At 41.3% G+C, this 24,271-nt stretch overlaps 1 protein-coding gene across 8 annotated transcripts in view; it reads left to right on the top strand.

Annotated features, from left to right (window-relative positions):
* Window positions 1-24,237, top strand: part of ELF1 (E74 like ETS transcription factor 1) — an 85,485-nt gene extending 61,248 nt beyond the window's left edge. For all 8 annotated transcript variants that reach the window (XM_048932794.1, XM_048932810.1, XM_048932827.1 and 5 more), the window contains 6 exons: window positions 232-339; window positions 1,018-1,182; window positions 6,451-6,534; window positions 9,588-9,780; window positions 10,862-11,329; window positions 22,584-24,237. In XM_048932794.1, coding sequence (XP_048788751.1) covers window positions 232-339; window positions 1,018-1,182; window positions 6,451-6,534; window positions 9,588-9,780; window positions 10,862-11,329; window positions 22,584-23,199 — 1,634 coding nt within the window. In that variant the 3' untranslated portion in view covers window positions 23,200-24,237. The remainder of the gene's footprint in view (window positions 1-231; window positions 340-1,017; window positions 1,183-6,450; window positions 6,535-9,587; window positions 9,781-10,861; window positions 11,330-22,583) is intronic.
* Window positions 24,238-24,271: the final 34 nt, after the last annotated feature.

The raw sequence follows: 24,271 nt of genomic DNA, 5'->3' as shown, positions 1-24,271 counted from the left end.
GATGCCCCATCCCTGGAGGCATTCAAGGCCAGGCTGGATGTGGCTCTGGGCAGCCTGGTCTGGTGGTTGGTGACCCTGCACATAGCAGGGGGTTGAAACCAGATGATCGTTGTGGTCCTTTTCAACCTATGCCGTTCTATGATTCTATTATTCTATGATTTTATGATAAATAACATGCTTTAAATCTGCTTTGTAGCTTGTTTGGAATTAATTATTTTCTTTTGCTTTTAGTTGAAACATCGTGTCATAATGGAGATGAAACTATGGAAACAATTGAGGCTGCTGAAGCGCTTCTCAATATGGACTCCCCTGGTCCTATGTTGGATGAAAAAAGAATAAGTGAGTTTTTTTTTTTAAGAAAGTGAATCTAGTCTGTGTTTGACTTGTTTGTGACAAGGAGAGGTTCAGTGTTGTGTGACTGACTGGAAGGAGTAGGAATATTTTGCTTCCAAGTAGATTTTAGATGCATAGTTTGGGTACCAGAAATCTAGTGTTATATGCAGTGAGGAGTTTCACTTCCTTGAGAACATGTTGATCCCAGAGTTGAACATCGATAGATAAGGAAAAAATTAAGAATTGAAGGGAAAATATGAATTAAGTGGAACTGTTTAGGCTGTTCTGTTTTGTTCCTCTGATAGAGGATGAATCTATTTATGTTTGACCAAGAAATGTGGTGGATGCCTGGAAGTGTTCAAGGCCAGTTTGGAGTTGACTCTGGGCAAGCTGATATACTGGAAAGTGTCCCTGCACAGAGCAGGAGGTTGGAACTAGGCAATGTTTAAGGTCCCTCCCAACCCAAATAGTTCTGTGATTCTGCACTGGCAAGATAGAAGAACATATACTTACCTCTGCAAATTCTGTTAACTGTGAATAAAAATGTGTGAACACACACCACAACAGTGCTTTTTAGGAGAGTAGGCTATGTCACTGCACTTGTCTGTTTTAATGCTACTTCTGATTGTGGATGGACATATTCAGTTATGAACTGATCTCCTCCCATTATCCCTTTCCCTTAAGCAACTATGTTTGGCTCAACTGAAGATGAAGATATAGTGGCTCCTATTACACACGTATCAGTCAGTCTTGATGGGATCCCCGAGGTCGTGGAAGTTCACCAAGCCCCAGACCCTTATGCTGAGTCACCAGAGACTCCGGAATTTGAACAACCAAAGAAGAAAAAGGGTAAGATGCTATTGCAGAGCAGTCTTGTGGAGTAGAGAGCAGTCAGTGGCATGCTTACCTCTCATGGGTCTGTGGAGCCATCCTGGCTGACAAGTCAAAAGAATCAAGTGTCCTCTGCTGGAAATACAGAGAATGCTTTGTCTGACTAAGTCCAAGCCCAAATGCTGAGATATTGATGATGCTGGAGGGATAGCAATGGTTACTTGCCTTAGGAAACATGGATCTTTACTCATTCCTATTTCTAGTTTCTTAAGAAGAAAATTACATTACAAACTATGGAGCTTGCACTACCGTGAAAGCTGAAATATTTTAATTAGCTTTTATTTTGCTTTGACTCAGAAAAGATCTGTGGTGTGCAGAAGATAAGAATGAGAACTTTTTTTTTTTAGCATTTCTTGAATATAAACTGTAGTTTTATTTTGTTGGTGGTTTTTCTTTTCTCTAAATAGCTGCACACTGTAGTAAGTTTCAGTCCCATTTGCAGGAGGTAACCTGACGTGGCTGAGGCCTCGTCTGTCGTGTCATGTTCCTCTGGAGTCACTGCCATACTAAAGGGTAATGAAGTTATGTGATGTTAGTCAGACCTTCTGCTCCTGCCTTCCTACTCTGCTTCAGTGCAGGCACCATCTGAGGCCCTGATGCTAATGTCTGCTTTGGAAAAGTGTCATGTAGTGCAGGCAGATGTAAGGTGATGTTGCAACAAATTAAAAATAATATTAATAATAATAAAAATGAAATAAAACAGAAGAGTTATATTTCTGGAACTAAACATAGGTCTGAATCAGAGCTTTAGGACATAAGATTTTGACACATTCACCTATGGGGAAAATAAGTCATCCAGAAGAGGGCTTTTGCCGCCTACCCCGTTATGCTTCTGATGCAAGAGTGCATTTTGTTGCTAATGCCAACAATGAATGTTAGGGGTAGTTATGTGTGAAGGGCAACATACAGAGCTCTGGAAATGCTGTGGGAGCTTCCTTAGTCCCTTGTGTGTCACAGGGTCTGGTGGAGATGGGTGTTGGTCAGGAGCTCTCTGGTTGTTGTAAGAAAACTGAACTGAAACTGCTGTGCAGAGGAGTCTGACCAGCAGCTGCCCAAGAGTGCTGCTGGGGAAACTACCGTGCTGCATCATAACCAACTGTAAGGGGACTTCAGCTGGTTTGGTTTTTGTTGTTTCTTCTTGATGTCGGCTGCTGTGTGGGTCAAAACAAGGAGCCTCAATCTGCCCGACATTTAACTTCTTTGGCTTGATGCTTTCATACCCTGTTAGTGTTGTGCTTCTGCTTACTCCCACTCCTTCCTCCTTTCTAACTGTAGGCTAAAATGTCAGTTGCTCCACAGTGAATGTGATTGGCTTTGATCATTACATCACATACAAGAAAAGCTAGAAAAGATGCATCAGCTTAAAGTTTCATTAACTACCAGTGTTCAGTGAAATTGAGGTAGATGGTCTGAGCATTGCTGAAGTGTTATTGCAAAGTGTGCAGGGATTTATAAGGCATTGACCTACAAGCATTACTGCAAAATGTTACTCGTTTTGTAGTGCATTTCAGGATGACATGCAGGGTTTGTATTTTCTGTTCTGGTTTTTATAAGGGCAATCTGTTTGCCCTGGTTGAGTCAGTTTTGTGGCAGTGTGAAGGACTATGGTCATTTTGCCACGTGTGTTGTAGCCACAATCTATTCACAGAGTAGCAGCACATGTAACCCAATAGCTGTATTTGTAGGGTTGCATTGCACAGAGCATTGCCTTGCTAACTGAGTTGGGATGGCGCTGCTGAAAAGAGCTGCTACAAGAAAATGTTCTCCAGAAGTGATAGGATGATTTTAATCACTTTCCTTGCCAGCCTCAATGCTGCATCTCATTTTGTTAATATCTAATTAATTTGTAGCAGGAATTTCTGAGCTGAAGTGTTTTTACAACCTCAAAAATAGAAAAGTGGAAGAAAACCAAAACAATCATACAAGCAATTAGTACGAGATTACAGCAGATCTTCATGAGTCTTAGCTTCCTGCACATTCTTCATCCTTCCTCTTCATAAAATTCTCTCCTAAAAAGGAATGTAGTAACGTACTCTGAAAGGTAACAAATTCATGCTCTATTGGACCAGAGGAGGAAGTGTGCTAATGTTTAATATACTTTCAGTGAATAGTTTCTTTTAAACAAAGATTTTTTGTGTCTCTCCTGCCTGTTCTTTTGATGGTATCAGCATCTGGAGGTTATAGCTCACAGTGTAGCCTAAACCCATCTTCACTTATTTCTAGCCCAGTTTTAGAGCAGTAAGATCAATACCTCTCTGTAAACAAGTTCCACAATTCTTCACTGATTTCCAGTTTGGAATAGCTTTGTGGTAGAGGATTGTCTAGATAGGCTGCCTTGAAGTAGTCCAGTTTTGAGGTAAGAGAACCTAGAATAGCTGCAGCAGTTGTATTTATGTTTAGTAGGCCAGGTTATCTGTTACCAAAAGTGCATGAATTGCATGTGGATCAGTGCTTGCATTTCCTGAAGTTGACCTGCAGTAGTTGAGTCATGAGACCTAATCCACTTCTTTTGCTTTTAAGACCTCATCTTACTTGGATGTTGGTAATTAACTACATCCAAATAACAATCTCTACTCCTTAATTATGGAGAGTAGAATTAATATTACTCCTTAACATGTATGTACAAGATGGGTAACAATATGAGCACTGAACAGTTATCCCATAAACCAACTAGAAGGAGAGAAAAGCCTTTACCCAAAGTTACCATGTGGAACTTCTTGTGCAATAATAGCTGACCTGTAGAAGCATGGTTCTGTCTAAATGTTTTACAGAAGAAGAAAATAAAGAAGACTTTTTTCTTGTTGCAACCAGTAATGGTTAGTAGTATAAAACTGCTAGAAACATGCTCCAGAGATTCCTACTGTTTTGTCAAACAGCCCCTTGAAAGCCAGTGTTGTAGGATTTCTTTCCTTCCATCTTCATTCAAATCAAGGAAGACATTAATGGCCAAGGAGATGGCTGAGCTTTGTGTCCCATCCTCAGCCATGAATCCTCCGTGAATGAAAGCAATTAAATGAGAGGACTTCATGCATTACTAGTCTTTCCTCACTGCAGCTCTCAACTAGCAATCCTTCCTCTTGTTCCTGTTTGGGAAGAAAAAAAAAAGGGAGAGAGAAGGAAAATTGAAAGTGCAAAGAGACTGCCAACGTTGAAAGTGCTCAAACCAGGCTTTCTAATGACTTCTTAATGGATATCTGAAGGTCTGTAACAGATCAGACAGTCCAGGCTGGCCTTGACATTCTTGTTCAGAGCCGGTGAAACTCCCTAACCCATATTCTTTGATTCTGTGATTATTCTGCAGTTTTGTCTCTTGTACTAAGAAAACCTCTAAAAATAAAACCGAAAGAGGAATGGCATTGCACAGACCTGTTTGTCTTACTTTAGTTGAACTTAAATGCCTTTGGAAATGCAATAAAGAGAGAAAAAGACAAACACTTTTCTTTACCTCTTTATTTATGACAGCAGGTTACTTGGATTAGAAGTATATTTCTCTCAGTCCTGTCTGCTTGCTCTGTTCTGCCCCTCAAAAGAACAGAAGCAGTACATGAAAAATTTAGGTACTGATAATATGCACTCTGAAAGTAATGCCTCTTGTTTATTTCCATTGAAACTATAACAGATAAAAGAGCACCATAACCCTATTTGATAGAGCAAACTCTCAGCTACAAAACAACTCTTCCACACAATCACCAACGTTAGCTCCGCATTTTTTGCCAGTGATGAACAAGAGCCTGCACACCATTCTTGTAAAAGTCTGCATGGCTGTCTGGAACCTGGTTTGTCTTCCACTTCACTGTTGCCACTGCTGAAATGCACCACCCACTGTCTCACTGTGCTCACATCCTCTGTTTGGTCTCCATAAATGTTCAGCAAGTGTTGATGAATGTCACTGGGTGCCATTTTTTCTAGGTGAAGGAGTTCACTGATACACTTCTGTGTCAGATGCCATTCTGTCAGACTGCATCTCTTCTCCCATCTGTCACACACTAACAGCATGTAATGGAATATTGTCAGGAAGGTTCAGCCTCTGTTGCCATACCATCATAGCATCTTCTGAGTTGGTGTCAACAGTTTACAGGCTGGTTCAACCTGGTTTTATGACTAATGGGGAGGGGAGACCCACAGACCCATGCCTTGGGAAAGGGGGAAGGAGGAAAAGGAGCCCTTAAAAAGTTGTCCAGTCCAGCTCCCATGCAACAGACAGGAACACCTACAGCTGGATCAAGTTGCATAGAGCCTCAACCAGCCTGACCTTGAATGTCTCCAGGTACAAGGCACCCATCAATGTCCACCTCTGACATCATGGGCCAACATAATGAAGTAGGAGGCATTGCTTTTAGGACAGTTTTGTACTAAAGGGTCATTGCAAAACCTAATAAGAGGAGTATTTTTTTCATAAGTATGTTTTGAAGATTCCTGATTAATTACAGTATTGGTAAAGCTGATATTGAGTGAGAGCCAATGAAGGAGTAAGTTCAAGATTTGATATTGAAAAAGAATTCAGTACAACTTAATTTTTTTTATTCCACTTACGATTAGTTGTTTCTTCAACGTTTTCAAATGAATGCTCTTCACTCTTGTCATCACTTGTAATTAACTTCTTTCTTTAAGTCTTCCTCACCAGGCAGAGCAACCATGTTTATAACTTCAAGAAATGGTGTTTCTGTTAATGGTTCTCCCAGTCTTAGAAAAACAACCAACTTTCTTTCCAGCATTGGGAAAGATATAAGATAAAACAGAACTGAAAAATATTTTCTTCATGTGACAGTACAGTTGGCTGCTATCAGTGGGGACTTCCAGACAAATAAGAAGACAACCTTGTTTTATCCCTGAAAATTCCATTTTGGTGATGCCTGAACAAGATAGTGCTCTGTATTTTGTTGAGCCTTTTCCATTGAAACACTTCTGTTCGCAGTTAATAGCCTATTCTTATCTCTCCTGTGTTAAGTGCTGTTAAGAGTACCTAAAAAGCCACAGAGATTTCCAAGGCAGGTGAGCTTTGGAAAATCTTTACTAGAAAAAAATCTTTACACTAATATCATAGGGGTGTCAATCTTGTAGAAATGGAAAAGGCTCAGAATAGAACAAAAATCCTAAATGAATAAAAATTGAAATTCCTCTGAATTAATAAAAAATTATCATTCTTTTTTAGGTCCTTGTTCTTTTTTACTTACATCCATTTTTTTTTTTCTAACCTGAAGTTCATTTACTGGTGGTTTATTTCAGGGAAGAAGCCAAAACCCTCTCGTCCTGAGTCCCCTGCAACAACTCCAAACATATCTGTGAAAAAGAAAAACAAAGATGGAAAGGGTAAGTCACATAGTTGTCACTGAAGTTTTTAATAAAGCATATTGCTTCTGACTGACACGTAAAAAGAGAAGAGTTTGCAGTGATAGAGCAACGGATCTTGTACTCGAAGGTAGTTACACTTTCATCATAAATTATGTAAAAAAATCAGTGCAGGAAACTCCTTTGTGAATTACCCAGTTCCTGGGAGGAAGGATGCATTTGTCATTTCAGTTGCAAGGGCTCTTGGAAAATCCTCGAGCCCCCACAGAGGCTGCAGTGTTTCTGTAGAAGTCCTGGGGAGTGCCTTGCATTGTATGAAGCTTTCGTGGGATGCAACTGTTTTGACAGATGATCTTTGGAAACATTTTCCATCTGCATGTGTCTAATTCTGCACAGAGAGATGATGAAGGCTGCCAGCTGCCAGTGGGAAGTACCAGTGCCTTAAATTTGAGGGAAGTTAGCTTGAAGGCTTGGGCAGAACGCTTAGGTTTTCAGTACTTCATTCCTTTCATGGTTAAAATAGGGAAAGAAAAAAAAAAGAAAGAGAAGAGGCCACGTTACTGATACAAATAAATAATTTCCCCTTTTGTGAACTGTTCAGCAGTGCCTGTCAGTTTGGTCAGCTTGCTTCACTGTTGATCCAGTGCCCACACTGAAACCTGGCTGGTTTGTGAATTGCAGCCTGATGCACTGCCTGCCACCAACACCGGTGCACAGGGGAAGCTCTTCTGTGTCACCTCAAGTGCCACCACGTGTGCTTTTATCACCTGAGCTGCTCTCGTATTTTGCAGTGCTCACCAGGAGACAAGCTCTGCAAAACCAGGAGGGTGCTGGTCTCTTTTGAAACTCTAAAAATTACTACATTTGACCAAATAATCTGTTTTCTTTTGAATAAAATTTTTTCGACCGTAACAGGAAAAAAAAAAGATCTGTTTGCAAGTAATAAATATTTTAAAAGCTATTGCTGGCTGTTTTGAATATGCACTGTTGTGGTTGGTTTGTTTGCTTTTAATTAAGACCTGATTTTTAAATTAAAGAAAAGCATCAGAGTAACCTCACAGCAGTGCTTAAATGAAATAATGGGAAATATCAAAGCAGCTATCCATCCTCCAAGTTAAAAGGCAGAAGCATCTAACTTTCTGTTGATGATAACAAGGATATGCTATAATATTTCACATTTGTCCCTACTTACGAAATTGCTAACTCAGAAGGAATTACAGTGTGTTGCCTGAAGCCACTGTTACAAACAAAACTACCATACAAGCACTTGTCTAGTACTTTTGAGGAATGTAGAGTCAAAGCAGAAGAGATGATAATATATGTGGCCATGGCACAGAAGCAACTAGAAAATCCTGGGAGTTGCTCATCTCTCAGTATCTGCACTGTTCCCCCTTAGGAGAGCATGTGTGCTAAAATACTGGCTTCTCCATTTAATTATTTAATGCAGTGCATGGAGCAAATAGTGAGTTTTCTCTGCATTTCTTATGCTGTAACTCACAGGAGGTTAGAAATCCTGTGAGTAAAACAGACAGTGCTTTCACAGACAGTCCTCTTCATAGTGATTTTTCAGTGGCTAAACAGTGACAGATTTCCAGTCTGCCTTGATAGTGCTCAGTTTTTTAGTCTAGACTACAACAAAAGCACCCTGGATTAGTGGTAATTGGCTGGGAATGCTGTCATTCCTGACTGACACGGTGTCTTGCCTAAACAATCTTAACCTTTGCCTTCAGGTGTCTGGAGGCAGACAGGCTGATATTTTCCACTAGGTTGGAAGAGATTTGTAGCAAAGCCAGGGGTTTTTCTCCAGAGATGCTCACTTTTCAGGTTTCTACCTTCTGAAGGGGTGTTTTGTACTGTCAGGGCTGAATGGTGACACTGCTGAATATTTGCGAGTACCTTATAATGGAGGCTTGCTGGGTTAATCACCAAAATTTCAGTCAAACCTGTTGGTTCATCACTAGAGCTGACCAACCCAGGATGTCAACTATGGACAATGATGTATTTGTAGAAATACAATAGGGTAGTTTCAGAGTCTGAAGAATTTATAAGATACCTCCTCTAGTTAACAAAAAGTCCAGACTGGTGGCCATGGAAGTTGAGAAGACAGCAGAATGAAGCTGAATCTAAGAGTTTCTGTTATGTTCTCATTCATTGGCCATCTTTTTTTATTTTTTTTGGTGAAGCTGCAGCAATCTGCATATGCTGACCTTTGTGTGGTATTACATGGCTACTTGTGTGAGGAGATAATTTCACACAAGAGGTTTTCCTCCTTCATCAGTCTGACAGCATTTCACTAAAAAGGCTTTTCTGCAGCTGTGACTGTCCAAAGGAACATCAAACACAGATAGCCTTAGAGAAAGCAGGCAAAAAGATCTCCTTAGTTATACCAGCTTAGACTCCTTAAATGTGTTTTCTGGACACAGATTTGGTGGTAATTTTTTCACAATCTGTGATTATAATGTGTGGAAAACAGCAAACAGGCATGTTGGATTTCCAGATGTAGGTGTGCTTGTATTTGCTTCTACATAAAATGCAGTTTGAATGTTGTCTGCCAGCAAGTCATTGAGTTTAGGAGAAAGAGATGTTTTCTGAACTTTATCTCCAAGGTTTGCTTCCCTTGGCATTATCTCTGAGTATCTCCCCCTTCTCCCCCCCCCCCCAAAAAAGTCTTGTTGTTAAAGCAGGGATTCTGTGCTTCATTTCCAGTTGCTTCAGAGGATGGACCTGAATGTGTTCCTGTTCAATTGAAGTCACTGCTTCTGTGGCTGGGTTAGGCATGAAGGAAGCATGTGAAATGGAAGAGAATGCTGTCTGATCTTGATGCTGGGATGTGATGTTTGTAGTTTGATGCTCAATCTGTTGGTTACAGACCACGGCTAGACTGGGCACCCCGATTAAAATAACTAACAAGATTCCCTTCCCATGCCTCTCTGTCACTGTTTCCTAATCTCAACGTTATATTGCAGTGTGTTCATAAAGATACCAACTTCTTAATTTTTAGGTTTACATTGAGAATAAAATATTGTCAACTAATTTATTTATTTTTTTTCTTTTCTGAAATACTTCTATTTTAGGAAACACAATTTATCTCTGGGAGTTTTTACTAGCGCTGCTTCAGGACAAAGCTACATGTCCTAAGTACATCAAATGGACTCAAAGAGAGAAGGGCATTTTCAAACTGGTAGATTCTAAGGCCGTGTCCAGATTATGGGGAAAGCACAAAAACAAACCTGACATGAATTATGAAACAATGGGTAGAGCTCTCAGGTATGTGCATTTTTAATAATAGGCTGTCTTTGTTGCCATGGTGTTTGCATGCATTAAATGCCTCATCTAATTTGTGTAACAACTGTAAAGGAGTTCTGTTAGCTTGGTAAACAAAGGACTTATTCCAGCAAAATAAATCAGCTAACTAAAAGTAACCCTTGCTAACCTAAACCCCAAATCAATCACCTTCAGTTTCAGCTTGCATGTTTTCGGTGCTGCCACCAAACCTGTATCTCACAGTCACCCCCAAAACTGGAGATAGGGGATTCCAGAAGTGGCTTTTCTGTAAAGTTTGACTCTCCTTCCTCCAAGAAGTCCTGAATTTATCTACAGTAGAATTTAAGAAAATATTTGTTCCCATAGCAAACGATCCAGTTCTCAGTGGAAAATACAGTTTTAGAATTAAGATCTGCATGCGATTCTATGAACTTGTGTGTACAGTTTTAAAACATCTTTTTCTATGGGGGTTTATTCCACATACAGAAAAGACTGTGCTAAATAAGTGTAATCCTGTGAGTGTGAGTGATGCAAGCTTCAGTCTTACTTGCTGATTGATCATTGTCTAGCTGAGCAGCTGTGCTTGTCTTTCCTTTCACCTCTCACCTCAATATGTCTAATTTTATGTATTTGTAAACATAACAGAAGTAGAGCTCCCCTGTCCTGTTCCCTGTCCTTCCTTGTAGCTGAAGCATCTGAGAAGTGAGCATAATTAAGACTGGGTAAAAAAGGACTGGATGTCTGGAGGAGACCTGCAAGTTTTGCATGACTCTTAAGGAGTGTCAGTTTGTAGCAGCGTTGCTAAGTGGCAGAGTTCTTGCTGTTCAGTGTTACCTGAGGTTGAAATTAAAAGGCTATAAGACATACCACTAAAGAGTTCTTTGAATTGAAAATGTGCTACTAATTTGGCCACTCCTTTGTAATCAAGAAATGAGGCGTGTAAAATATTATTTTAAGCCTCTTTTTCTTGCTAATGCTGGCCTTATTCACTGTTCTTCTGTTGGTAAGGGTTTCTCTTTTTCAGCTTGCTTTTTTTTTTTGTCAGAAAGCACTCTGTAACTTGATGTATGTATGCTTTAAACAGATATTATTACCAAAGAGGAATACTGGCTAAAGTAGAAGGTCAGCGCCTAGTGTATCAGTTTAAGGAAATGCCAAAAGATCTCGTCTATATAGATGATGAAGATGCAAGTCCTAGCACTGAAACATCAGATTCAAGTTTGCTCTCAACTCCTGTGGCCAGTAGAAACCAGTCGAGCAGATCTAGAGCGTCTGCAAACACAGGAACAAAGGGAGGATCCACCACAGTTCTAAAAACAGGAAATTCAAAGCCTGCTAAGCTTAAGGAGCACGTAGAAGTTGTACAGCAGCAGACACCTGGCTTGACTTCAGAAGTTTTGAGGACAATGCAGTCTACACAGCCAGTACATCCCACTCAGCTTTTTCGGACAGTTCACGTAATGCAGCCATTGCATACCCTCACAGAAGGACACGCAGCTGTAACCAGTAACGTTCCAGATGAAACATTAAGTCCCTCAGTTCCGAATATAAGGTAAGAAAATGTAAATCAATGTATGAATAAGAATAGCTTCATTGGGTGGTGAGTAGGTAGACTACATTCTTTACTTCAAAAAGCTTGCTCCTGTCCTGGATTTCAGTGAAAGGGTGACCCTGGGAATTAATTGGGAGTTTCTACAGCACTCTTGAATGTCTGCACTCCTAAGCTCTGTCATTGGCAAAGGGAAGCACTTATTTCCTCCAGGTTAGGCCTGGTGCAAATCCCATAAAGAGGAAAAATATACAAGTTCTGTTTAAAAATTTCTGTTGTTGGTTCTGTCTTGCAGCAGAGAGAGTATTTTCATGGCTCTGGTTTTTCACTGTGTGGTATCTTTGCTTTTGAATTACGTGTGGTATGATTACAATAATCCATCAGAAAGATTTGCCTTCTTCCTTCTTAATTCTTTGTATTATAAATGTTGTCATCTCTTTCATCTTTTCTATTGTCCCCAATTAAAAGGGGAAAGCTCAGTTACGTACTTCAGCATTTTATTGCTGCTAAAAGAGCTTGTTCTTCTCCCCTTCATGGAACGCTGAAATTGCATGTCGTAATTCTGGACCTTCGTTGTTTCACAAAAGCCTCAGGATATAATTCAGGAGCTGCACATTTTTAATGAATTACACGCATTAGTTGTTGTTTGTTGTTCTTTTTTCCACTTGAGATTTGTGTTGTTAGAGTTGTTGTTTGAATGGTTATCATTTTATACTACAAAAAGTCAATAATGTTTTTTCCTGCTCCCTTCCTGTGTTATTTCCTTTGAAAATTGCATCCAGAGCCACCGGTAGATCTGTGAGTATCTGGGGTTAGCCATAGAATGTTGTCAGATGGAAATAACTAATGATGTTAATGAGATCAAATAATTGTTTAGCTTCGAAAGAATACCTTTAGCTCTCTCATCTCTGCTACTGGAGACTGTAAAAGCTGGTCAGTTATTAGAACTGCATTTGTAAGTGAAAGGAAGATCAATTCAGGAAAATCCAGAATAGCAATACCAGCTAGGTTTTTAAGCTACAGGAGCTGAAGCTGCCTAGATCAGCCTGCAGTGGCTGATAGAACTGATAAGAAATGTTTTAGGAGGTAACCAAGTAGTCGAAACTGAAGAGTTTCCATTTACATGGAGGAGATGACAACACAAGACTTCAGCTTCAATCAAGAAATATGTGTATAATAAACTCTCTTCTTTCTTTGAGGTTAAAAAAAGAAAAAAAAAGCCTGGTGAATTGGTGTTTTTTCCTTGAAAACTAGGAAATGGTTTTCGTTCACGTTGCAGTGCGAAAAATTCACACTGAAAAGTGAAATTCGTTGCTTCATAAAGGTTATAAGGGAATAAATATATTGAGCAATGTAATTACTGATGAGGGCTGTAAAATGGACTGGAAGGAGTTGTCATTTTTAAGTAAGCAGTATCTGTTTTCATTTGTTTTCTACTGCGGAAATCAAATTGTGTTTCGCTTGTAATTCTAATCAAGTAAAATTAGCCCACGAAAGGAAAGGTTGCGTGTGATCAGATGGTTAGGTGGAAGTCACTCTCTAATTATGAAGAATTTGACCAAAAAAAAAATAGTTTTGAAATTCCTTTGGGAAAACAAAGATCTGTGTCAGTGTGATGTGTGCACTTGAATTTTAAAGCCTAGGAACGGAGCTGCACAAGGCTGTAATTTCAAGGCTGATGAAGGATTTAATTACCTGCAAGTTGTAAAAACGTAGGTAGGTAACTAGTAGTGAAAGGAGATGAGTACAGGCATTACTGAAGCTATGCAGTACCATTTAAGTTGGGAGAAAATTGCTATTAAACATCAGTAGGGCAGAGAGTGTGGCAGTTTACAGAGTTAAATAGCTCTGGGCTACATCTATGTCAGATTATCCATCAAAAACAATTCCGACTGGATGGACTGTTATGTAGATACTGCTATTTATGTAGTTACATGGATAGCTAAAAAAAATGATAGCAATAAACAGAATGAAGACATTTAGACCCAGTTAGATAGGCAGGCAAGCGTTCTTAAGATTTGGAAAGCTGCAGAATGGTGTGATTGCAATCTATTGCATTACAGCACTTCACAGTGAGTTTTGGGGCAGTAAGCAAAAGGCCATGGGGGAAGGTAGTAGATGATGTATGTGTGAAGTTTGAATGAAATAAAAGCTGTGGAATCCTTAGAGTTTTGTATCACTTCAGTTGTGTTTCTGCCGTGTTGATAACTTTTTTCCATAAGCCCTTCAGTTGTGTGTTTCCTAGCCACGATGACAGCTTCTCAGTTGAAGGGGGGAGGGGGTGAAGAGACCCATTGACTGGATCTTTCCAGTGCAATTAAATTACTGAATGTTACAGAAATATTGTTCATTAGGAATGCAAGAATGCAAACATGCAGAGGTGTTTAAGCAGTGAGACTGAAAAATAAGAAATTGTTTTTGTCCACGCTTATAGCCAGGATAAACCAAGGTGCTGATAAGTCCAGGCTCCAAAAATGCAGTCTGTAACTTAAATTTTTGCTCAGTTTCAGACTTATATTTTTGTTTAGTTTCAAACTGCAAACTTAAAAATCATTTGGCCAGATGGAAAGGCATATTAAAAAATTTAGGAGGTGACATATTAGGCTTTGTTTTATTGTAAAATTAAAACAGAGTAACTATCTTTTGTTTGCGCATGCAACCGTAAACCTCTGGCAGTTGAATGTGTTTGTGTACATGTCTGAAGAGCTTCAGTGGACCTACCATGAGGGGCAGGATGATGTTTAAGAGTTCAAGATCTTGAGTGGAAGCAGCAAAGCGAAAAGTAGGATTGCTACCCTGGACTTCAGGAGAGCCAACTTTGATCTCTTGCGGGACCTGCTTGGAGCTGTCCTGTGGGTGTTGGGTGTTAAAAGGGAAGGGGGCCTGTGAGAGCTGGTCGGCATTTAAGCAGCTCTTCTTCCAAGCTCAGGATCGGTGCGTCCCTGTGAGCAAGAAATCAGGAAAGGGTGGCAGAAGACCTGTATGGATGAGCAAGGAGCTCGTGTGCAAACTCAAAGGGAAGAAGAAGGTCCATGAAATGTGGAAAAAGGGTCTGACCACTTGGGAAGAGTACAGAAATGTTGTCAGGGTCTGCAGGGATGTGACGAGGAAGGCTAAGGCCTGCCTGGAATTGAATATGACAAATGTGATGAAGGATAATAAAAGAGACTTTTTAAAGTATGTTAACAGTAAAAGGGAGACTAGGGAGAATGTGGCTCCCCTGCTAAATGAGGGGTGTGTGTTCTGGTAACACAGGATGCTGAGAAGGCACTGCCTTCTTTGCTTCTGTCTTCAGTGAAAAAGCTTTCCCTTGGGAATCCCAGACCCTGGAGGTTAGTGAGAGGGTCTGGGGGATGGAAGACTTCCCTTTAGTCAGGGAAGAGGCGGTCCCAGGGCGCCTAGGCAACACCAGTGTTCATAAATCCATGGGACCCGATGGGATGCACCCACGGGAGCTGAGGGAGCTGGCAGAGGTGATTGCTGAACCTCTTTCTGTCATCTTTGAGAGGTCTTGGAGAAAGGGGGAGGTGCCTGAAGACTGGAGGATAGCCAATGTCACTCTGCTCTTCAAAAAGGGCAAGAAGGAAGATCCAGGCAATTACAGGCCAGTCAGCCTCACCTCTGTCCCTGGAAAGGTGATGGAACAGCTGGTGCTGGATGCCATCTCCAGACAACTGGAAGAAAAGGAGGTTATCAGGAGTAGTCAGCACGGGTTCACAAGGGGGAGGTCGTGCTTGACCAACCTGGTAGCCTTCTATGATGTTGTCTCTGGCTGGGTGGATGAGGGGAGAGCAGTGGATGTAGTCTACCTTGATTTCAGCAGGGCATTTGATACTGTCCCCCACGACATCCTTATAACAAAGCTGAGGAAGTGTGGGACAGATGAGTGGACAGTGAGGTGGGTTGAGAACTGGCTGACTGGCAGAGCACAGAGGGTCGTTGTTGGTGGTGCAGAGTCCGGTTGGAGGCCTGTAACCAGCGGTGTTCCTCAGGGGGCGGTGCTGGGTCCGGTCTTGTTCAACATCTTCATCAATGACCTTGATGAGGGGATAGAGGCCACCCTCAGCAAGTTTGCTGATGATACGAAGTTGGGAGGATTGGCTGACACGCCTGAAGGCTGTGCTGCCATTCAGCAAGACCTGGACAGGCTGGAGAGCTGGGCAGAAAAAAACCAGATGAGGTTTAACAAAAGCAAGTGTAGAGTCTTGCATCTGGGGAGGAATAATTGCATGCACCAGTACAGGTTGGGGGATGAGCTGCTGGAGGGGAGCTCTGCGGAAAGGGACCTGGGTGTCCTGGTGGACGACAGGTTGGCCATGAGCCAGCAGTGTGCCCTTGTGGCCAAAAAGGCCAATGGCTTACTGGGGTGCATTAAAAAGAGCGTGGCCAGCAGGTCGAGGGAGGTGATCCTCCCCCTCTACTCTGCTCTGGTGAGGCTTCATCTGGAGTACTGCGTCCAGTTCTGGGCTCCCCAGTACAAAAAAGACAGGGATCTCTTGGAAAGAGTCCAGCGGAGGGCCACGAAGATGGTGAAGGGCCTGGAGCATCTCTCCTATGAGGAAAGGCTGAGTGAACTGGGTCTGTTCAGCCTTGAGAAAAGAAGACTGAGAGGGGACCTGATCCAGGTCTATAAATATCTAAGGTGTGGGGGGCAGAATGGCGAGGCCAGACTGTTTTCAGCAAGGTGTGGAGACAGGACAAGGGGAAATGGACAGAAACTGGAGCACAGGAAGTTCCACACAAATGTGCACAAGAACTTCTTTACAGTGAGGTGACGGAGCACTGGAACAGGCTGCCCAGGGAGGTGGTGGAGTCTCCTTCTCTGGAGATGTTCAAGACCTGCCTGGATGCCTACCTGTGTGACCTGGTGTAGGGAACCTGCTTTGGAAGGGGGGTTGGACTCGGTGATCTCTGGAGGTCCCTTCCAACCCCTACAATTCTGTGATTCTGTGATGGGTCTGCTTGATTTAAAATGCACAGCACAAGTGAGCACCATTGTAAAAAAGGGGGCAGACAAACCTTGTGATGTATGCATACTGCTTATAGGAAAGTGCTTGGAGTCACTTTACTGTCAATTTACAAGGAAACTGGAGGAGCAATAGCAGCAGCCACTGCTTTGTGCTTTTTGGAGGGTGAGGCACATGGATAGTTGTGGTCCTCGTGGGAGAACAGGAGAGCAAGCTTGGGAATGTTCCCTAGGAGCTTTTCCTGATTAGTGGTCAGGCTCTGCTGTGAGACTCAAACGTCTTGGGCCCATATAATTTGTCTCCTGTAATGTAGCCTCCAGAGTTTTATTCATATGAACGCTCTTTTCTTCATTTAAATAAATGTTCTTCCCTCTGCAGCAATTTGCTTCTGTCATGTTGAGTAGGGAAACAAAATTTATGATTAACCACATACTGTAGAGAATATATTGAGGGCTTTTGAGGTTAAAACAATTGGCTTCTTAACAAGTAACCATACACTTCAGAGAAGAAGTCTGAACATGCATATTCTCTGGTAAGGGACTTGTTAAAAGAATTATGTTTGAAGAATGCTGTGCAGGATTTGCGTCCTCATCCCTCTGTGTGCCAGCTGGCATTGCCTGTCACGGAGCTGGCAGAGCAGGGCAGCAAGTCCCCAGGGCTGCTGTGTATTTCTGAAAGAAATTGGAAGGCCAATGAAGCAAGCAGGTTCTTTGTGGGATGCAGGCAGTGCCTTTGTTTACAGCTGCTCAGAGCTCTTGTGGAGTTCTGTGTAATTTGAGCACAGAAAGGCTACGAAGTAGTGCTAACTCAAGCTTGGAAGATAGGGTCAGGTTTTGCAAACGAGGTTTTCCTGATCAGGATGGACACTGAGTATCTCAGATAAGAATATTTAACATTACAGACTCGCAGCTCTTCTGCTTTTCTTGGTGGATGCAAGTGCAGTTACAGAAGCTTCCAGTTGTGTCACTGGGAACTGAGTTTGGCACCACACGTTTCCAGTGACAAGATGAAAAATAAAATGCCTCTCTGGATGAGCATTCTGTTTCCAAACTTATCCAGTGACCTGGCTTTTGAAGGCAGAAGAAAGGCTCTCTGAATGTTGTGCTTGTAGAATTGCTCTGTTTAAAACTGAGTAACTCGCACAGGTTGTTTGTTTTGCAGGGATGTGTTATTGGAGGAATTCTGTTTTAGCTTGGAATTTAGTGGCACTAAAGCAGGCTTAGGATTCAACTTCACGTTCATAGGGTTGTTCTGAGTGTAAAGAGCATTCTGCTGCTACTCCAAAAGCTGTGTGTCTCCTGAAAGACTGAGTCCTTACCTTCTCTGCATAGTCTAGGACATCATGAGGGCTATAAGGCACCTGGGTTTGAGCCGTTGAATTGCACTTTTATATGACTATGGCTGTAAACAGATACACATTTCCATCTATCTTTAATCCAGCATAGCAGTGATTTAAGATGGGGTGTCTTCTATGTAGTGAAGAGAGGTTGTTTCATTACTAACAGTTCAGAGAGGATTCAAGTTGTCTTTGTGATAGCTTGGACAGAGCGTGTTAGAAGACCAGTGTCCTGACTCTGTTGTGTAACTTGGGGAAAAGCTAATACAGACCACAGAGGATCAGTGGGATACAGTCTGTGTTCCCTTCTGAACTGGAGCACTGCTGCTACAGGATGAATCAGGCACAGCTTTCAACTTGACCTTTTGCCAACCTTTGGGGTAGAAAATGTTGCAGTAATTCATCCTGAAGGTGACACAAGCACGGACCACAGTGGCAAGATCCTTATTCAAGAGGAGGAGGAAGTAGCTGAAGGGGAATTGTGTTTTTTCTGGCTGTGAGCATGCTGTGTAAGAACAGTGATGAAGCCATCAATATGCCAACACGGTGGATTGTCCCGATAAGCAGAGGGAATTACCTTTGAAAGTCATGTCTACGCCAGGCAAACACATGCTTGGTGCTATTGTTCCGTAGTCTGTTTCTGTGTCCAGGCTGTGATGTAAACTAACTATTGTTGATCTGACTTGCAGCTATGCTGATGCTGATAAAATACACAGATTGGTCTCGCACGAACTTTTGAACACAGCAAATGCAATTATGGCTGCTAATCAAACAAAATGTTTTTGTTATCTTGTGTCATCTATAGATGTTAACTTGTATAAATTGTGCAGTGAATGTCACTGTTACGTTCTCTAATAGTTCTTTGCATCCTATCTTTATTCAGTGTGCTCGAGCTAACCATAGAGGCACAGAGAGGCAGTCTGGCAACACCTTGCTGAGATTTTGGCTTCACAGTCTGCATTCCTGTAATCAATCCTTTTTCCCAAATAAGAATGCAATTCAAATCTGCATGTCAGCTACTGTTATAGCCCACCAATCTTTTGCAATTCTTAGAGGTATGCAGAATCAAAACCATCACAAGTGTCAACGCTTGGTAAAAAGTTTGCTAGAGGTCTGGTATTTGATGGGAAACATGAGAAAAGGGATGTGATAACTGAAAACATCTCCTGCAATTGTGTGGGAGGCCTTTCTTTGTTTAACCAAAGTCAGTGCACATGCTTTGCCTCTATTTGCAGTTGGATTGAATGTCTATAGGAAACCCATTTAGTTTAGAGGGCAGAATATTTTTATAATAGAGTCAACATGGCAAAGACTTTGGTTATCGCTTTCCACTTTGATTTGAATTTCCTGCAGCTGAGAAGACTTAATAAAATTTCTGTTACGATTCCTGTGGTAGAAGGAAGAAGGCTGCTTATGTCAGATGGGACTTAAAAGGTCACCTCGACTAATTTTGTTTCAGCACAATGAGAAGCTGTCTGCAGAAGCTCTTCTTACGTGTATTTGGCACTGTCAAAAGAGGTGGAGTTGCTACAGGTTTCTGGTAGTGGGAACATTTCTGAATTTTAATTCAGTTGAGTTAGGTCCTCTGCCCTCATGATGTAACAGATTGCCTTGTCCAGACAAAGAGCTAGACAAGAACAGGCAAGCTCTGCCCTCCTTCAGGAGAAGGATCTGTAAAGATTTTGCATTAAGACATCAGGTACCTTATTACCTCTCATGGACTTCTGTACCTTGATTGGTGAGCGGCTCCCTATAAGGCTCTTTGACTATCATATAACTGAGTGCAGCTGCAGAAGGCTTTGCACGAAGGTGGTGCTCCTGAATTGATTTGGCCAAGGTTGCCTGTATTCACGTAGAAGAGATTGCCTCTTGGCTCAGGCACTTGAAGTGGTTCTAACAAGCACACCGCACCCCTTTGCCTCCCTCCTCTTCATAGGCTGATTGAATGAGTTGTTTGTAACCAGTGAGTTGAACAAATGAGGAAAGTCCCTGGAAATTGGCCCATTTATCTCAGGGCCATCGTTCCCCCTATATCCATCCGTACACTGAGTAATATGTATGCTAGGAAGGGAATTCTTTTCTTGCTTCTTACTTCTGTGCATTTCTTAATGTTGCCTTGTTTCTTTTTTTTGTTGTTGTTGTACTGTGAAATACTTTGTTTAGCTTGGCTTGTAGCTTCAGTTTTGTTTCGTATCTTCTTTCTTTCTCCATTTCATATATTTTTTTCATAAATTACCATGAATAAACTTGTTTTTCCTTCTTGTCATCTAGTGTTTGCTTTTTTCGCTGTTCAGCCCTTGATAATCTAATGTGATCTTGCACAACTCCAGACTGTTACCAGTACCAAATGAACCAAGAGGTAGATTCTCATTTTCAACCCGGCTAAAATGACTTCAGCATGCTGAGAAAACGCTTTGTTTCTGTCATTTCACAGCTGTTGTTCCTAGTGCTTTGCAGAATACCCCCAGCATTGGTTAGACCCAGTTCCCTGTTTTTGAGGTCATCCTTTGCAACCAGTTAACAGTTGGACCCCTTTATTTCAACTATTTTATTTCTACTGTTTTGCTTCAAAAGAAAACAGCTTAAGAACAAGGAAGTAGCTCCAAAGCACTACTTGCATGGTACACCAGCACAGGCTCCCAGCATCAGCTGCTGCTTTTCAAAGTTGTAACTGCTGGTTTGACTGTAAGAGTACGTAATTCTTCAGGCTCACATAGGTTGCATCATGGATTAAGAAGCTGGTATGGTATCCATGGTCTTAGTCAAATACTTTCAGTGTTTTTCTGATGGCAAATACCAGTTCTTAACAGTTCCACCTGCGTTGCTGCTTCCTCTAGACCTTGATGGATTTTTATTTATGTGACATTTTGATTTTGCTGCAAGCTTGTATAACTTTGGTAGTTTAGATAAAGAAGGCAGTGGGTGCCCTCCTCCTGTTACTGCTTCTGACGTGGATATTTCTGTTTCTTTTTTTCCTGTCATGCTTCCAGGGGAATTAATTAAAATAGTTAGCACTGTGGCCCTCTGCAGACATGGTGAACCTTAATGATGTAGTTCCGAGCCTTGTGTTTTAAGCTCAGTTGCATGCATTTGCTGCATGGAACCACACAGGAAAGAAAGAAAATATCACTTTGGTTGGGTGCTTCATCTCCTAGCCAGCCCCTTTTCATTAGCATCTTCTTTGGCTTGTCTCCAGTTGTACGAAACAGGAGCTTAAGATGGGGCTTATTGATTGCCCCTCTGCACTCCAGTGTCAGTAACATTGAATTTAGTGCCCTGCATATGTAATCTGTGTGATGAGACGTGCATGGGAGCCTTGTGGGCTACCATTTGTTTTTATTCTGCTATAGCAGCAGTCCTGGCTACTTCTAACTTCCTCATCATTTTTTGAGGAAGAGAAAGCTACAGTTAGAGATTTTCTTTCTTTTATTTATGAAGCCACACAGGAGGTGGGGAGAGGCTGGTCTGCAGCAGGGTGCTAAGGGATGAGTGAAATGCACTGAGCCTGTTACCAGCTGCGTTACTGGAGCTGCTCTTGCTGGGGGCACCCTTTGGAGCCTTTTGCAGAGGGCTGAGATGAGGGGACCTGGGAAGTCCTCTGCAGATGTTCCTTCACTTGTCTCTGCTGCTGCGCTGAGGAAGGGCAGCTCCACACGCAGCTGGAATAGCAAACAGTAGTGTCTCAAGCAGTGCTATCTGCAGCCTGTAGTTTCAGCATCCCGGCGGTCCAGCTTGTTCTGGTGAGCTCTTGTTTATAACTGTGATAGAACATTGTTTTAAACTGAATACACTCGGCCTGATCTGACAGGTCAGTGGCTAAATGCTGGAAAGAAGGATTTAATAGAGCTGTAAACAAAAAAAACAGGCACTACATGGGCAGGAGGGCTACAGAAAGGAGGACATTCCATGGTGTTTGTAGGTGTTTATCTACAGCATAGCGTGTTGTTAATGGACATGAAAGTACAAATGTTGAAAGTGTGTTGGAATGTTGAAAATGTTGGAACTTTGCAGGACAAGCAAAAGAAGGAAAAAAAAATGGTTGAAGGCAGAATGGTGGATTGGAACAAGTTGTGGTTGGATTTCAAAGCAATTATACCCTCAGCTTCCTTATTCCCTCCCTTCACTGGAAATTAGTTGCTTCACAGGGAGCGTGTTGTGGCTTTTAGATATGTTGTGGATTTTTTAAACCCAGGTATGTTGCATGACTGAAGTGTGTGTGTTTCAGCCACGTCTCTAAATCATCATTTCCCACTGAAGTGTTTGTACACGTCGGTGATATTGCTGTTCATCATCTGACTTTGCTCTCAGCATGAATACGGAAAGCAGTGCAGCACACAGGTCTGTCAGCCTGAAAACTGATGGAAGGATTCCCAATTTAAACTTATATTTTGGAAGCAAATTTTGTTCAGCTGCTTTAACCAGGAGTACACGAGTCTGGCAGGCAGTGAGCTGTGTGTCCTTGGAGTCTGAGGAGATCCTGATGAGCATCACCATTGCAGTGTAAATAATTCTGTATATAAGTAAGCACACAGAAAGAGGTTAGGAGAACTGAGGGCTGACTTATGGATCGTTTGGATACACACTGGGTACTGTGTGAAATTGATGGCAGAGGTATGTTCAGTCGTGCTTGTGATGTTTGTTGATGCTGGAGAAAGAGATCCTGGATACAGTTTCCAAGTTTTCTCATGACCTACCAGCAATCTCAGAGGCAGGCTGTGCAGTTCAGTTATGGTTGTATCACACATACAAGATCCCTTCACTTTGGCAATTGTGTCGGTGAATTCAGGGGTCAAAACCATTTTTTCTTTTAGTAGGAAAGTGACTGTTTCCTTTTTGCAGTCCTTAGAGAAATGAAATGTTTCTGATGTCGAGTGATTTTTCAACAGTTAATCTGTATTCTTAAGAACTCCTCACAGACGTGTTCTGACCCTGTAATCTTTTCTAATCTTACTAGGACTTTACAGACTCCAACCCAAGTTCCAGTGGTTGTTTCTCCTGGAAATCAGCAGCTGCATACTGTAACACTCCAGACGGTGCCTCTTACTACAGTGATAGCCAGCACAGATCCAGCCTCAGCAGCAACGCCCCAAAAATTTATTTTACAAGCCATTCCTACTTCACAGCCCATGACAGTTCTTAAAGAAAATGTCATGCTACAGTCTCAGAAGCCAGTTTCACCTCCTTCCTCCATTGTGCTGAGCCCAGCACAAGTTCAGCAGGTTCTCACCAGCAGCGTGCAGACAATTTGCAATGGAACAGTTAATGTGTCTTCATCTCCATCCTTCACTGCCACCACCCCAGTGGTAACTTTTTCTCCCAGCAGTTCACAGGTGGTTGCTCATCCATCTGGCACAGTGATCACTTCAGTTATTAAAGCAACAGAAGCTAAACAGATTGGGGTACAAGGAGTGCTAAAAGAAGATGACGGTGACAAATTAGATGATGCTGAGCAGTCAGAGCAGAGATTCCAGCAGCAGCCGTTTGTGATGGTAGTATCCAGTTCAAATAGTTTCCCATCTAACATACAAGCAAAGCAAGAAAATGAGCCATTGGAACCCAGTTCATATTAATAAGTTAAAAAAAAAAAAGACCCTGTGGATGATTATTTTCATAAATGTGATGGGACCTTTTCAGTTTTGTATATATATATAATTTGATTCAGAAGCAAGACGTTAAAAAAGCTACTTAATTTGTTGCATTTAATTGTTAGAATTCATGCTTTAGAACAGATTTTGATTTTCTGTTAATTGCTAAATGTTATCGTAATTAAAACTGCGCATTACTTAATGTTCCAAAATACAGGCATGAAGAAACGTGCTTTTTATGTTATGAAGACGTTATTTTGAGGTCGTTGGCCAAAGTTCCAAACTTCTTTCTTGCTGTATGTTTTCAGTCTGTTGCTGATTTACATTGCAATAGGATTATTATAACCTTTTTCTGTTTAATCTGTACGTGTATCACTTAGCTTTTGAAGCAACAGTTACTTTTCATTGGACGTTTTCATTCCATGTGTATGAATGTTTATGAATATCTTTCATACCAGTGAATTACATCCACTTTACATGTTGATAACCAGATCTCCTCTTGTATTTTTTTGCAGCACAAGCTCTTGTGTGTGCAAAACGGAATATACACTCCTATTGAGAGTACACAAAACATTTATTTCAGTAATGGACAATGCCATGTCAATATTTTATAAGAAAACATCAGATATATTTAATTACAGAAGCTAACAGCATCACTACAGGTGCAAAAGTTTCATTCCATTTTGTGACTATGAAGCTTAACAATCTTGCTTTCTACTTCAAATTATTTTGTAGGGAGGAGGGAGAAAAAATATATACAATTTATGCAGATATTCTGAGATTAATACTGCTAAGAGTTCTTTTTGATTGTAAATAATGTACATTCAATAAGGAAGTTTTTTCAGCTAATTTGTTTCCATACAAATTTTTGATAGAAGAAAATAAGATCATTATGTTTAGAGGTTTAATATTATATGTATTCATATTACAGAGTGAATTTGTATTTAAAGACAAATTTTTAAATGATGGAGCCCTCTGAACCTTTGGTTCTTGTCTTTTGTATTTTTAATTGGTTTATTATGAAAATAAATCAAATGGAAAAACATTTTTTTTTCTG

The sequence above is a fragment of the Lagopus muta genome, chromosome 1 (genome assembly GCF_023343835.1).
Source record: "Lagopus muta isolate bLagMut1 chromosome 1, bLagMut1 primary, whole genome shotgun sequence".
NCBI classification, from domain to species: domain Eukaryota; kingdom Metazoa; phylum Chordata; class Aves; order Galliformes; family Phasianidae; genus Lagopus; species Lagopus muta.
Note: the sequence above shows the minus strand (reverse complement) of the source record. Positions and strands in the feature narration are given on the sequence as shown.